At 40.6% G+C, this 15,799-nt stretch overlaps 1 protein-coding gene across 1 annotated transcript in view; it reads left to right on the forward strand.

The window, feature by feature from the left end:
* ctif (CBP80/20-dependent translation initiation factor) overlaps positions 1–15,799 on the forward strand; it is a 36,976-nt gene that overhangs the window by 17,008 nt on the left and 4,169 nt on the right. The window contains exons 8-12 of the mRNA XM_072453212.1: positions 6,746–6,822; positions 8,732–8,812; positions 11,941–12,499; positions 13,249–13,545; positions 15,380–15,535. Coding sequence (XP_072309313.1) covers positions 6,746–6,822; positions 8,732–8,812; positions 11,941–12,499; positions 13,249–13,545; positions 15,380–15,535 — 1,170 coding nt within the window. The remainder of the gene's footprint in view (positions 1–6,745; positions 6,823–8,731; positions 8,813–11,940; positions 12,500–13,248; positions 13,546–15,379; positions 15,536–15,799) is intronic.

Below are 15,799 nucleotides of genomic sequence, written 5' to 3' on the forward strand. Positions count from 1 at the left end.
GTTCTGTGGATTCGTGGCAGGTATTTCATACTGTCTTGTGTGGATTCACAGTTAGCAACAATATAGCAGGAAAGTCTGTGGGCATTTCTATTCAGGAATACTAGAACAGGAGCAGAATAATTTAAAGCAGAGTCTGCCTTCGACCACTAGCAATTGTAAAAGCTCGATAGGATTTTTTGCCCGGTAAAATGGGGATTTTTTTTTTTTTTCCTTGGTTCACTTCTTTTGTCCTGAGTCTGACATAGTTTAGTGTGGACACTTGCATGATGTTTGGCTCATCAGCACAATTGTGTCAGCGAGATCCTCAGTGTTGTGACAGCTACACTGTTTGTGTTGCCGGAGGGTTTGTGTGGGAGTTCTCTACATTTACCTGTGAAACGATGCCAACAAATATTTACCCACCCATGTGTTTGCAGCTTTAGGTGACGGCATGTCAAAACATGGCTGCAAAAGCACATCATTGTAAACGATGTATGGAGTTTTAAGCAAATTGAATTCGGTTGTCATCGGCTTCAAAATAAACATACAGTATATACAAACATAATAGTGAAAGCCGAGAAATTGACTGCATATATTAAAATGCATGAATCACTACAATAAAATAAATATAATACTTTATGCAAAATGAGTTGCTAAAATCAGCAAACACACATTCCATTGTCACAGGTATTCTCCACTTTGTGAATATGTAAATGATAACACATAATGTTTTAAGTATTGTGTTTTCTAGCTTACATTTTTAGATCTATATCTATCTAGTCTATAATCTAAAATTAATATTATTATTACATGTATGTAATAAATGAGGGGCGGCAGGGTGAGAAAGCCACCAGGCAGCATGAAGACATCCGGTCTGTAGGTCCAGGGAACAAAGCCATCCAACGGGAACAAAGCTGCAGTCTGGAGCAGAGACAGGACAGACTGGTTGGCCCCGGTGCCTGGAAGTGTACGTGCCTCAGAGCAGGACTGCCGAGAGACACTGGGGGTGGGCTCACTGCTTTTGGCGGGTTGTGTCTCAGCTGCCAGTTTGCAGGAGTCCTTCTAATTAATTTGCAAATGGTGTTTCTTTTGTCACACAGCAAGCATAATATTGCCTGTCTCATTTTTGACCAGTCTCTCCCTACATCTTCATATTATCTGTTTCCGCTTTTCTCTGGTCTTCATCACCCTGGGAGCTCTTCTGTCCTCTTATGGTGTTGTCCTTCAGTCTTCCCATCCATCCTTCAAATATTGGTGGGCAGTAAAACAATATGCAGGGGGTCATGGCGAACCGGCGACCCCCTCCCTGCACGCGGTTCCTGTCATTGTCCTGGCTTTTACTTCTGGTTGACTCTTGCTACCCACACACTGCCGGCGTCATGACTGCTGTATGCTGCACTGGTTTCACTGTGAGCAGGGGAGGGTCTAAGAGGTGGAAGCAGGGCACCTGGACACATGCCACAGAGCAAAACAACTATTGCCTTAAGCTGTTCAAGCAGAATCAGCCACACTTTTAAGCATCAACCAGACGATACAGTTTTGACAAGCTACTAGTCATGGAAGAAATGGTTTGAATCATATTTTAGTGCTGTCCACTCGTGGATCATTCCTGGCTCAACATTTTCCTGACAATAGTCAACATGATGAACGGGATTTTAAAATTGTGCCGTTTTGTTTGTTGATGGGGCGTCTCTTCGCAAATTCAGATGTACAAGAGATTACAAATGTCCATGTAGTGTCCATGACCACTTGGGGCAAAGTCACCCAATCTCTGAGAGAGATTATCCAAAGTAATACACTAGTATTATACTTATCTTTGAAGAAAACTAACCAAATGTAGACGCCACATATTCATCTAAGTTTGAATCGAATTATTCACTCCATTGAATCACATTTGGGCTATGCAAATATTGTATTGCATTAATATTAATAAGTTGAACTGGGGTGTACTTATGACATGTGCTGTCCTTTTATCTGTTTAAAATGGCCTCTACAGAGCTGTAATCATCTGAAACCTTTGCAGGAGTCACCTGATTACATTTCAATAGGTGCTCTATATTTTCCCAGTTTTCTGGCTGACACTTTGATCTGCAGTGGCTCCGTCTCCCCCTGCAGGCGAGGACTTTGATGCACCTGTCTATCCGCGGCTTCACTTCGCTTATTAAATGAGACATGGATGTCAGAGCCTCACATCTTTGCCTCTTATCACACATCACCCATTATACCTGACTGTGGCACCTTTAAATCTCTGCTCCGCTGGCAAGCTTCAGCTGCAGTGGAACTTACATGAAAGGCAGAATGTAGGGATCACGGAACACAGGCCCACAAATCCTTCAACATGGGGTTTTACACAAAGTCAATTTGAGAAATGCCTAATCTCAACTTGATTTCAGACATAAGTGAAGTGGATATCTACCAGTTTTCAGCACAGCAAAGACTGTGAGAATCTGTAGCATTTTAAGTAGCATGGCTTTTTACTACATGAAGCAAAAGTATGATGTCAATATGCAACAAATCACCAGATATGTATAGACTCAAAATAAGTATATGCGATAAAGAAGAAGAACTATTGTCATTATTAATATATATTTTAGAGTTAACATTTAAATATTCTGCACATTAATACCCACAGTATCTAACAAGAGTCTAAAGGATCCAGTGTTTTAAAGTATAAAGCACAGAATAAAGTCTAAAGAATAAAGTAGATGGCGGTATATGCACCATTTAAAAACAACAACGACAACGACAAACAGGCAGTTGATCCATGACTGTTATTTTCTTTTATTTCATTAGCTCCTTTTCTTCCTTCTTGTATTTTCAGTCATTCTTTCTCACTATACTTTTCTCTCTTCAACAACCCGTCTTGTAATGCCACCCGCGGGGCAGTTCAAAATTTATTGTTCTTGGCCGAGGGCCCTTGTAACATAAATAAGCTTAAAGGAACAATGGACTGAGTGAATGAGCTCCATAGCAGAATAGTTGTACACTGGAGGGAACAGGAAGATGCACACTTCACTTTCTATGCCATTAAACTCAAAGTTCTATTATTGTTTCATTTCTATTCTACATGCTGCGCTCTTTGCTCATTTCCCTACTTTCCTTCCTTGAGACATGTACCCTTGTACCCTGGCATTTTTTTGTTTTGAAAGTTTGTAAAGTTTGAAACGGTGTACAGTTTGTGTGCTCTTAAAATGTTATCTAATGAGCAACAACTCACTGTGGGAAAGGGGTATTTTTCTCAAATCTATGCAATCCTTTGATAGTATTTAGATTTTGAACATTAAATATGTTCACGCTGATTTAAGCCACACTGCGCAGGGTGGTGGGCACACCACCTGCATGTCTCCATGGAGATGAAGTTATAACCATACTATCGAACATTCTCCATGGAGATAGATCAGTTTTATACCATATTGTGGAATGTTCCTGGCAAAGTAAGACGGCAGGTGGCGGACCCTCCACCAGAAAATGTGGAGGGGAAAGTCCCCTCACAGCAAGAGTTCTTGTTTTTCAATTTATGCTATTCCAACAAGACATAATTTACTTTCAGTCTTTTTTTTGGCCTGAAATTTTACCCTGCTGTGTTTTATCGTGCTGGCATTTTTTTTATTAAAAACACTCAAATAGAGTACACAATCAGATTGCATTAAGTAATTGCAATTGGGGATGCACCAGCAGATACCCATATTAGGAGAAAGATCTGTGTGATATGTACAATATTCAACCTAAGTCAGTATCTGTCTTTCCTGTGGTTCAGTGGTGTTCTTGCTTCTTAAGCCCCCCTTCACTATCCCTGTCACGTCCACAGGGCTGGCTATGGCTGCCGCGGGGTCAGAGGTTCTCTGGCTGCTGACCAGCTCAGCTTTGATCTACCACACGCTGACTGCCACCAACTGATAGGACATTCACATACAGTGCAGCATGCTTTCAAAAGCTCTTCTTACCCTCCTGTTTCTTTGTCACGTGTTGGCTCCAAGTACATAAAGCCATACGTGTGTTTTTATTATTTATTACGACCAATATTTTCTCTTCTGTTAAAGACCCTTTCTTTCAATCAGCTTGAGTTTTCAAGGTTATTAATTATTAGTTAAAGGATACATATTAGCTGTGGAAAGTAATTTCCCTTGTGGATCAGTTAAGTTTGTCTAAGTCTTAAGTTGAGATTGTCCAATAAGATACTTACGTTGTGTTGTTATGGGTCTTAATTATAACGGTAACTTGTAGTGTATATTTTCCATTCCGAACCCTTTAGCTTGTGTGTTCCCTGCTCACTGTCATCTGGTTACTATTTGAAGGCAGAATTACATCTAATGATATCCTAGAGGAGAACTACAGTAGCCAAACATGCAACCATTCGTCTTTCATTCTTCATGGGACTCCGCCTTCTTTGTCGTCCCCACAGACTTCCAAGATGGAACTCGTAGATATTGTAGGATTTTTCCTGAAACGGTCTAAAGTGTCCATTTTTACCACAAAAATACAGTTCACAGTATTTTTCTTGCATCACATCTGGATTCAATTAGGGCCTCAACAATTCCCGAGATGGTGCTTTGTTACACGCTCCTAAACCAGTGTTTGTGCACCTTTTTCAGTCGCAACCCCTATAATAACAACCTTTGGCAAACACACAAAATAAGCAATGCCACAATTATAAAGTAGCCTTATGTATAATGTTTCATTTTATTTTCCAGAGAACCGCTTATAGATTATTTATCAGTAGGGCTGTCGCGGTAATCTCAATATTGCAATACCGCAGTAGTTTAATATATTATTATTAGTTTAGGAAAGATGCTTGTGCCAGGTTATAGCTAAGTTGATCTATGATTAATAAAATGGCAAAAGGACTCAAGCCGCAACAGTAACCACATTTTACATTTTAATGAAGTTGAATGAAGTTCATGTTTCCTCACCCTCTGCCTTTTAAGAAAACTGTCACCGTGTTCTGCCATCAGACTCGGCTCAGTCTCGAGCAGGCGGGAGTTTTGCCATGGCATTAAATGAATCTCGTTGGTGAGTCAATAAATACATGGCACAGACGTAACAGCGCAGGTGTGCAGGTCTCTACATTCTACACAAACACCACGATCTTTTAACACAAGCCTACATTTACCCAAACAAAGCACAATGTATCAGCTTATCAATCAAAAAAACTGAATGTCCAGAGTTGCCCTTATATCCTCTCAAAAATGAAAAGTCTGCGCGCTGTGCCTAAATCCACGTCTCGGTCTGTTGTCCGCATTGAAGACTTGATCTACACTTGGCTGTAATCCTCCTCCACCTGGGTCCAGGTAAACGTATAAACCAAAAGTAAATGTGGTTAAAATCCAGTGAGAAGATGCAGCCAAACAGACTCAAAACTAAACTACTATCCAGTCTGCCATTATCCTCCTCCTCCACACATAGATTTATAGTAAAAGCATAAACATGAGCTATGCATTGGTGCTGTATATGTGGAAGACAAAAGTAAACTCAATATGAGAAGAGGCTGATTGAGTTTAAATATTGCATAATATTGGCCAATAATGTACACATGCCTGCTGTCACTTATGTCTGCTGTTATTTTTTGTTGATATAATTCAAGTTCAACCTCAATTTACATGCATTATTATGGGCCTATGGGCCGTACCGCATGCACTGCAAATCGGGGTGTTGAGCCACTGCACAAGACATTTTTTACAGTCCTGACACTGTGACACCTGACAAACAGTCCTATTTATCAGACTAAAGCCTCTGTCCACGGAGCTGTTGTTTTCTTCCTTTTTCTGTAAAGGGACGGCAGAGTCAACTGTCAGGCAATACTGGGCCGATATATTGGTGCATCCCTAATTCTATCACTCTTAAAAGCAATATGTGCTAGTAGTGGCTAGTAAACGATAGAAGTTAGCCTAGTTCCAATTTTCTTTATTGTTACTTTGCTAAAGAGACGGGAGGTTTTTCCCTTCTCTTGAGCTCTCTGACCATGCAGCTGACTGTATGACTATAATATCTGCCCGGAAACAAACATGGCATAGGCTAAGGATCCTAAATGTCAATATCAAAGTCAGCATGGGTATTGCATCAATACCCATGTTGACTTTGATTTTTTAGTTTATAGTTGCTTTTTATGTTCACAAGATTTCTTTCATTTGGCTACAGTTTGGCATATTTGATCAGTGGGCAGCTCCTCTCTAATTGGTAACGCCCACATAACTCCACCCTTTTCCTCCTCACTCAGAGGATGGGTTTGCTCGCTCTGCAAGAGATGGACTCAGCAACAAGATTGTACAAAACACACGGCAGTGCGCACGTAACTAGAATAATTGTTTAGATCATAAAAGTGGACAGGAACTCGTAATAGTCTCGTGTGTGCATGGTGTAGTGAAGGTGGAGGAGGGACACAGTCACTGTCAGTAGGAGAGATGGAAACTGTAGTCTGAAGATGTCATGTAAATCCTAAACAAAAATATATGTGCTTTTATTCTTTAATATATTTTAGAACTATTTTGTGATTTATCAACCATGTTCTTAGTATAAAACAGTAAATGGTATCGGTATTGGCAATACTGGTCCAAAATACCCTATAATCCAACAAAACCAAAATGTCAGGTATTGCACTGCGCTAGACTCGTAACTATGGTAACTACAGATAATGAGGGTGAGTGCGTGGTGCTTAACTCAAAGTGTTCACCTGTTGGTGGAATTAAAGCTTTTTCCACAGTTGATACTACAGTTATTTATGACTGCACTGTGTAGAACCTAATTCTTTTTGTTTTGTTTGTTTTCTCAGGTCTTTCCTCCACTTCCCAATGAGGCTGAAATTTTGAACACCAAAAAGCTTTTCCGGCGTAAAAGGACCGATCGACGGTACATGCTTTACACATACACTAACACCGACAGAAAGTTTCCTCAAAGCCATCTTAAGACCGCAATGCATGCTCCACACGCAAGAGCAGACAGGAAAAAGAGACATTCAAAGCTTTGTCACTCAACTAAGTGGGGTGTGGAATGCTAATTAATCACTGTTCTCAAGCTTCTTTGGCCACTAATTGTGCTTTTAGAAATCTAACCTTTTGGCTTGTCTCAACAGGCTTTACGCTGCCACTCCATTTTGTCCCAACATGCCTTTCTCTAATTGTAAACACTCAAAATATCACAAAAAATCTCAATGCTGTTCAGCCACGTCAAACTTTGTTGAATCCAGGTCCCTAAGATGAAGGGGGAAAATGGCACCGTCTCATTTTCTTGCTCCCTGGCCTGATGTCATTGGAAAACTGTTCTTCAGTTGCTACGAGACGGGGGGAAAAAGGAAAATGTTTGTGTCGTATTTGTGGTTTTAAAAAGAGGAAATTTTAGCTAGACCAAATGGACAAGAACATGTTCAACCTTGTTTTCAACTCGGAGGATAATTGAGTTGCGGCTGGAGCTTTTGTGTACGATTATAAACTTTAAAAGAAATAAAGGGAATTTAAATTATTTGGCAAAGGAACTTTAGTTCCTACATTTTTTTATGAAATATAAACAAAGTGCACCGACATTGTACAAATTGATCCACAGAGAACTGCTATAATATTGCTTTGTTTTCCCAAAATTAAAACATACTCATCAGTGCTTCCAAACTAGAAACAAAACATACTAAACTAGCAAATGATTTGGCCGCAACACTCTCACAAAGCATATTAGTATTAGTATTACATAGTAGTATTTATATGTAGTTTGCAAGTATGGTGTACATTGTTGTTGTTCTTGCATCATATGATAATCATTTTATTCTTATTTTACATGTAAAATATATTTCACTGCAGGAGCAAGTGCAAAAAAGAGGTCACAATTTTCTGTAATATTTTGAGCACCAGAAAAAACCATCACTTCTCTGCCACGTTATCCCAATCCCAGTCTTTTGGATTTGGTGCAATCATCAGGATGTGGTGGTCGCTTCTGAGAATACAAACGACGTCTCATCCAACTTGTTCATTAGAATTTTCTGTTGTGGATCATTTGAGTCCGGTTCGTTTAAATAATGTGTTATAGCATGAACAAACCCAACAAGGCACTCAAAACATCGCCAAAAAAAAAGAAAGTGTCATACCGTAGAAGCCAATTTATTAAAGCTCACAAACAAAGAGACTTGGCGAGCCCAGAGTGCAACTTGGAGGCTTTGCAGGGAGGAGAATGTGAGGGGGACTGCGAGACGAGTGTGGGCTGGCTGTGGCAGGAAGGAAAAGTACAGGGAGGCAGTCCATGTGTTTCTACTTTAGTAGGCACGTCAAGCCGGGCTGAAATTAGTAGTGATTTACTGGAATGCGCTGCTTACTGCTCACAGCACAGAGACGAAGGGAGCTAACATGCTACACATATACTTGATTGGGCAAAATCGCTTGGTTTTCCTCCACTTTTTCTAACCTTCTATTGAATGCACTTCCTCTGGTTTTATTCTCTTAAATCAAGCCATGAGTATGTTTGGAGAAATGGTTCTTTTTCTACGTTCCATCCCACATTTTTAATAGTAGGTCTTTCTCCCCGTGGGCCATTTGACTCCGATCGACACACACCCAAAGAGTCCTACTCACATCATTGACATATTCATCATATATTTCTACTGCATGCTGATTATTCATATAGTTATCCACTTGTAGTTTGAGTGTTTTGTTTCTTTTTTGCTGCTTTTTCTTTCTTTTTTTCCTGCTTTCATCCATTATTCTATTTATTTATTTATTTTTTACTTTCACACCTCCCACCACTTGCATTTCCACGTCCTCCCCCCTCTCTCATCTAGACCCATTGAACAGTTGAACCGAGAGCAGTTAACAGTGCTTCTGCCCACTGGTCCTGGGGGGAAACGGCAAGTCTCAACCAGGTCAGTGCTTCCTGGAGCCAGACAGATAAACATAATCATTGCACATGTTATTGTGAAGTTAAAAGCATAATGTATATGTTATTTTTAGATATATTTTTTTTATTTTTTTCTTAATATGAAATTGGAACTTCTCCTTTCATATTTGATCTGTTGGTTCTGATCAGTGACGTGCTGTGAGGTTCATGGCTAATGATTCTTTTCGTAGTCAAGTTTACAAATGTTAATGAACCCAAAAGTGCCCCTTAAACATAATTTGATTAACAACAGGCAATGAGTTATGCTATATATCTGATATCAGCATTTTTTACACAAACATGCAACACATTTTTTATTTAACGGCAATTTAAGGTCAATTCCAATTGAGCATATTTCAAGCCAAAATAAATACATTTTGATAAGCCGGATTGTAAATAAGAAATAAACAAGTTCAAGAACGAAGACGATTCAACAGCCCATGGGCTCAGGAGCGCCCTCTGCCATGAGTCAGGCGTATTGTTTGCCTCACCGAGTGAAATTTTACTGCTTTTACTACTATATAATGAATCTGCAAACCTAAAACACGTTTCAGAAATACATTTCATACATTATCCAGAATATGGAAGTACAGAGCACATCGTCTGAGTGTTTTATTTGTTATACACAGAGGGACAGCGACACATCATTTGCATCGCACTTGCACAGTTTGTGAGTCATAGAGTGCTCCGAGAGGCTGAGCGAGGTGCTGCCTCACGTCGCTCCTCCCTGGGAGTTACAGGACATGCAAAAATTCTGATATTCTTAATTTGGAAAAAATATTATTCCATATTGGATTCAAAGGGAAAGAGGGTTTAAAATACATCCCAAATGACAAATATAATTACATGTTAATTAAAGGCGTAATGGCCGATTTTTTTGGCCCAAATCTAAGTCTTATTTCCTCGTGGCGTGGACTGCCGATTAGTCCTGCCACGTATCAATCATATAACGCACCTATCGCTCACCTGCAGCCGCGTGTGGCTCGTCCCCACGTTTCTGCGTGTCTAAGCGCATTGATCTATCATAATATAGTTCCCTCAGTGTACGGGACAAAATTAGGACGAAGAAAGACAGTTCGAGCTGTCTCTGAAGAGACGGAAATCTACGGGAGACGAGAGATGTGATGCGATCCGTCGCTCTAATAAACAAACGCACGTGTGTGTTATATCAGTCCACACGGGGGAGTGGCATGCGCACTTCCGCCTGAGTTCTCAAATCGCCTTTACGTTTTTTCTCCCCAAGATTGACACGTCACTGGTTCTGATGTACAGCTATATACATTTTGTAAGTGGGGAAGCACACATGATATTATAAACAAATAATTTATTATCACCATTTATTGTCACAAATAAGAGAAAACTAAATATTTGAGTTGGAACCAAATATGTTGGCATCCATGCCACGTCAACATGAACAGACGTTCAGTGTATAATCTAAACAAAAAAAAAATATATATATATTGCATTACCCATAAAAGTCTTCATTTGATGAAGCAGTAAGCAGAGAGAACATGTTTTCTGCGAAACCTGATATTGGCAGATGGAATTGAATCAGTGGTCGGCTCATCTATCCTCAATATAAACATCGCTGTGGCAGTATTGTGACTGATGGGTCGATAAATCCCAGCAACAGCTACTACACAGCTCGCACCCATTAAATATGATTAACATTTTATAACTGTCTCACATTCACCTCTGGGCTCTACCAGTGCATCCACACACTGGCTTATTAGAGGAAGATCTAAACTAACAGCTACAGTAGCCACTGCATCTCTCTCCACACAGGGGAATTTGTGGGAAGCAGCTGAGATCTCAACATTCAACACGTCATTTACACCACCACTATTTGCTTTTTTATGTCCTAGTAATGTTATGTTTATAATAAAAAATGATTGCATTATGATAACTCATTCAATAGTGCCTGCAATGCATATGTACAGCTCACTTTAGCATTTTGGAGCTTTTAACGACTTCCGTATTCTTTTGATTCCCTTTCACTTCTTCACTGTTTTATAAAGCTTTGCAAGGGCAACAGATTAGCAACAGAATCAAACCATTTTAGGCTATTATGATAATGGGAATCCCACATATTAAATGCATTATAGACCACTAAGCAATACATTCCGGCCCATCATGTTAAAATGGGCCATGGACTGGACCACATTGCATTGAAGCCTGACAGACGCCTCGTCTCTGGCCTACAGTGAACAGCAGCAGAGATGCCACAATTAGCGCCAAGCAAAATGGTCTGGCCCATAAAATGGGCCATGGGCCAGACCATATTGCCTTACTACACTATGTCAGCTCCGTTATTCAGTACTCTACTGTACAAAGCTGTTAACACCAATTGAATCAGATGTTGTAATGCCATTTATATTTAAGACCTTAATGTCCTTGTTCAGATTCGGTGGTCTAGTTAAGCCTGATGTGACATATAATATGTTTAGTCTTGTTTCAGGACAAGGTCTAGTTCTAGATCTGCTCCAGTTCAAGTCTGGTTAGCAATATATTGTTTTACTTGTTTTGTTTACTTCAGAGTACTACAATAGAGTTCTGTTGCCAGTTGTTTGTGGATATTGGATGTTGTAGCCCGGCCTCCAGACGATAGCCCCAATGGGAAACATAATCAAATAGCCCTGCTCTAAAACGTTGAGTGTTACCTATTACAATATTATCAGATTATGCACTTTTGCCCTTGATATATTTCATCACATTTCATCTGCCCATTCTCTTCATTTTCCCTGGACGGACAGTAGGTCTCCAAAGTCCAGAGTCCAAAAGTGCACTCCCTGTCCTAGAGCATGCAGTTTGTGGCCGGAGCAGATAGCGGCTAGCTCCTTAGTGTCAGGGTGACTAATCCGCACAAGCATATGTCAGCGGCTGTGTCAAGCACACAGCCATAGCCGTGTAAAGCACAGAGCAATGCAGTACAGCAAAACACAGGGACATTGTGGGACCATATGTAAGCAGCCATTGGCTTTCGCAGTGATTTTGCTTGTTTGTTTTGTTGTTTATCCATCAATGTGTTTGTGGTTTTAATAGAAGTGTGTAAGAGCGGCACTTCCATTGCTGTAAATTTGTTTCGAGTCTAACTAATAATTGTCCTCATTCCAGGAGACAGCAGCGACCACAGGGAGGTGGTGGTGGTGGTGGAGGTGGAGGAGGTGGAGGAGGTGGAGGAGGCGGTGGGAAGAACCAGTCGCAGCACATTCAGCAGGCACCACAGCATCCGAGAGATCAGCAGCCATCTCCAAACCACAACCCAAGTGAACTGGGAGACAATAAAAGTGGCGGTCGACCCCCGCGTCATGGGCAGCACCAAGGAGGACACACACAGTATGGATACAGCCAGAACCGCCGCTGGCACAATCAGAAAGGTCAAGAGCACGGACAGACAGATGGTGTGGGGGCAAAAGAATTTACCCCAAGAACTACCAAAGACAAAGATGCAAAGAATGTAAGACAGAGTTTGGAGCCTGAGGACGCCTCCGCTAGAAGTCCTCCTGAACCACCCAAACCACAGTCCATAACTACCAAGAATGACTGTACAGACTTTACCCTTAACAAAGAGACCCCCGGACCAGGCGGAGAGGACAAGGGTCAGTCACTGCAGCTCAAAATCAGCCTGCTGCAGTCTTCTAAAGAGGGGCTGAGGAAGAGGCTAAAGGACAAGGTACTGAAAGCTGCTTATTGCCCGTCAGTCAGTATTAAGCCAGTCAGGAGGTGTATACAAGTATGCTACCATTAAAGTCTTATTATTACTTTAAATATACACCATCGTTTTGATATTCAGACCTGCAAACAAGCAAGGTCATCCTGCACCGACATGCTTGAGTCATTTATCTGCTCAGTTATTTAGCATTCAAAGAGGCACCTTCTCACAGGGATTCAAGTACAAGCAACTACCACGAACAACTGAGTATTAGATGAACATTTTTGAATGATTTCCACTGTGGGCATTAAATCACCAACCAGCCCACTGCTGCTGCTCTCAACTTGTATCAACCAGACCAAGCTCATCTTCATCATTGGTCTCTGCAGGCAACACAAATTATTCAGCATTATCTTCAATGGTGCCAGTGAATAAGTAAAAAGAGCAGGAATACTGTCAAAGATGGTCTTCTCCTCAAACTTGAGTTGTTCAGCTGGTTGCATACATTACATGCTTGGTGCCCCATGTTCTGACATTTATGAACGCAGTAATTATCATGTTATCCATTATTGACATGTGGTGACTTGCTCTGTTCAAAACAGAAAGCAAAGTGACATTTGTCACACAGGAGTTCACATCTACATTTCATTTCATTTATTCACACTATCTTCAATGTCTTGTCTTGAAATGCTGCCACACAAATAAGAAAGGTTTGTATTTGTACCTGAATGTCAAAGCAAAATGAGTGAATGTGTTGCCGTCTCTCACAGGAAGTGGCTTGTGTGGAGTCGGGCCGCAGGGGCCAGAGCATGGACCGACTGGTGGAGCTCCTCAACAGCATGAGGAGTAACAGCAGTGGAGTGGAGCAGCAGCTGGTCTCTTTCATGGAGGAGGCCCAGAGCTCCGCCCACTCTGAGGAGAGCCTCTCTCAGGTGGTCAGTGCCATCTATTCCAAGGCGGTGTCGGACAGGAGCTTTGCTGCCACTGCTGCCAAGTTGTGTGACAGGATGGCCATGTTCATGGTGGAGGGAACCAAATTTAGATCTCTGCTGCTCAATCTGCTGCAGGTAAGAGCACCATGAAGACAAACCTGTCCTTTTTTATTTTTGTCTCTAACACTTCCAAAATACTGCTCACACATTTTACAATTGAAATGTTTTGATTGATTAAACTCCCAAATAATAAGAAATCAACAATTGTTTTTTATATTCAAAGTCAACCTAGTTGTTTTTTACATGTGTCCACTGCACACGTCCTTCCTCTCAAATTAGCTCTGCAGATGTACATCTGGAGGTGGGTACTAGGTACTTTCTATAAGTGCAGTAGGTGACTGACATTTTTTTTGTGACAAACTGCAAATATACAACTAAAGTGCTATATTTCCTTTTAGTTCAAGCGTAGTAATGGCCTATGATGTTCCAATCAAATGTGTTTTTTATAAAACACTATTAAAAACAACTAACCAAAGGTTTTGTTGACCAAAATGCTCTCTACAAATCCTACAAATTTGCTCATGAGAAAATGTGTAAGATTTTTAATAACATCTAAACTTGTTTGTCCAAAGCGTTTGAAGATCAACTAAGCACATTTCCGTTCTTTAGATGTTAACATTTCCTTTCCAAACCAAGATCTTTATCTCTTTTTCCACACGACAGTAACCGAGTCCATTCACAGATGTGTGGTCTTCCACTTGTCTTTATTCTGGACCCCCTTCCTCTCTTTGACATTTGGGCCTTTAGCTTTAAAACTTTTGAAATGTCATAAGCGGTCTCATGAAGGCCATCATTAACCATGCTGCTTGCCGAGTCCTGGAACTCATTATGGAGCCAATTAGTGTGTGACTGAGGAATGCGTCACTTTATTGTAGTCAAAGTAACCTTTTACCTGTGAAGTTGTTCTGTAGGCCCACACCAACACATTCTACTGTACAATATCTTAAATCTGGTGTGCGCTACTTGGTAAAAGAGGATATTGTTTCTTTCTTATAAAAGTATTTTGTAAAAGCAGCACATTGAAATGGTAAATATTATTGCTTGTGAACACTTGTTCACGTATGTATTGTATCGCTATGTTACACTTGGGGATGAGGACATCACCTTCTGAAAAAGCTTTGCACATGGATCAATGACATAGTTTGCCATTTTCACGTTTATCCATGTTTAATTTAATTAGTTTCATCAGACAAATTATCTTAATGTATTTTTCCAACAGGCTTTTATTGAAAGCCTTTTTTGCTAGTCTAATAAATGTAAATAAATATAATACATATAGAAAGTATTTGGCAGCTTCTTTAAATAAGTGAAAAGATATGAGTTTTAAGTGAGAAACATCATTTGGTGTCATGCCCAAAAGTAAAATATAAGCTTGCATTGATTTTAAATCCTCATTTTTTGGGCTGTCTCACCACATGACACAAATTTTACCAGAATATGAAAACACATATTTTTAAACACCAAAATATTTTCAGATACATTGTTCATCATAACTTATTGTATTCATAAAATGTGATCACCCTGAACCACAGCGATGTGCCAAAGGCCAAAGAGAGATTGGAACTTTCATGTGTTGAAAATCAAGTTCCCCAGCATTAAATCTCCAATTCATCTTTTAGCTTGTTGTTTTTGATTTATGCCCTTGGAGGATGATCATATTCTAACTACACATAATACACTTGTTTGTACTGAACTCATTACGCCTTTAGTTGTTTTCTTCCTCTCTCATTGATATTTTATATTGCTGTCTCTGGACTCTCTGGAATATCTTAGTTAATACTATTTTAGACAAGTCACCTTCTGTATTGGTGTGTAGCACATTTGCCGACCTACCTATACCATTCCCTTCCTTTAATGATTAAGATCCTTTGTGAGCGCGTGTGTTTGTATCTGTGTGTTTGTTCCGCAGAGGGATTTCTTCAGCCGCGAGCAGTTTCGACAGACAGACGTGGAGAAGTGGTTGGGGTTCATCACATTCCTATGCGAGGTGTTCGGTGCCATGAGGAGCAGCACCGGGCAGCCGTACAGAGTGCTGGTGTGTCCCATCTTCACCTGTCTACGAGAGGTAACCGCTTCGCGCAGTGCACCTCGACACACTGCCATGGGTTTGCTTTGCGGCCCAAACGTCCAGCACAGCATCAGTTCCAGAAAGCGTCGCGACCCTTCGGTTATTTCTCATCAGCCGGTCATGTTCTCTCTTACTCAGTTCCTCTGTCTCTGTAGAAACAATAGTGTTGCCACCGCAGACAGACCACGATATGGAAGTGGTATCGGCAAAGAGACTGCTCGAGGAGGAAGTTGATGAGCAGACTTGAAGAGGAAAGTAGAA

This window comes from Eucyclogobius newberryi, unplaced genomic scaffold (assembly GCF_026437365.1).
Source record: "Eucyclogobius newberryi isolate DKJ021-1_F unplaced genomic scaffold, fEucNew1.0.hap1 SCAF_2, whole genome shotgun sequence".
Lineage (NCBI taxonomy): Eukaryota > Metazoa > Chordata > Actinopteri > Gobiiformes > Gobiidae > Eucyclogobius > Eucyclogobius newberryi.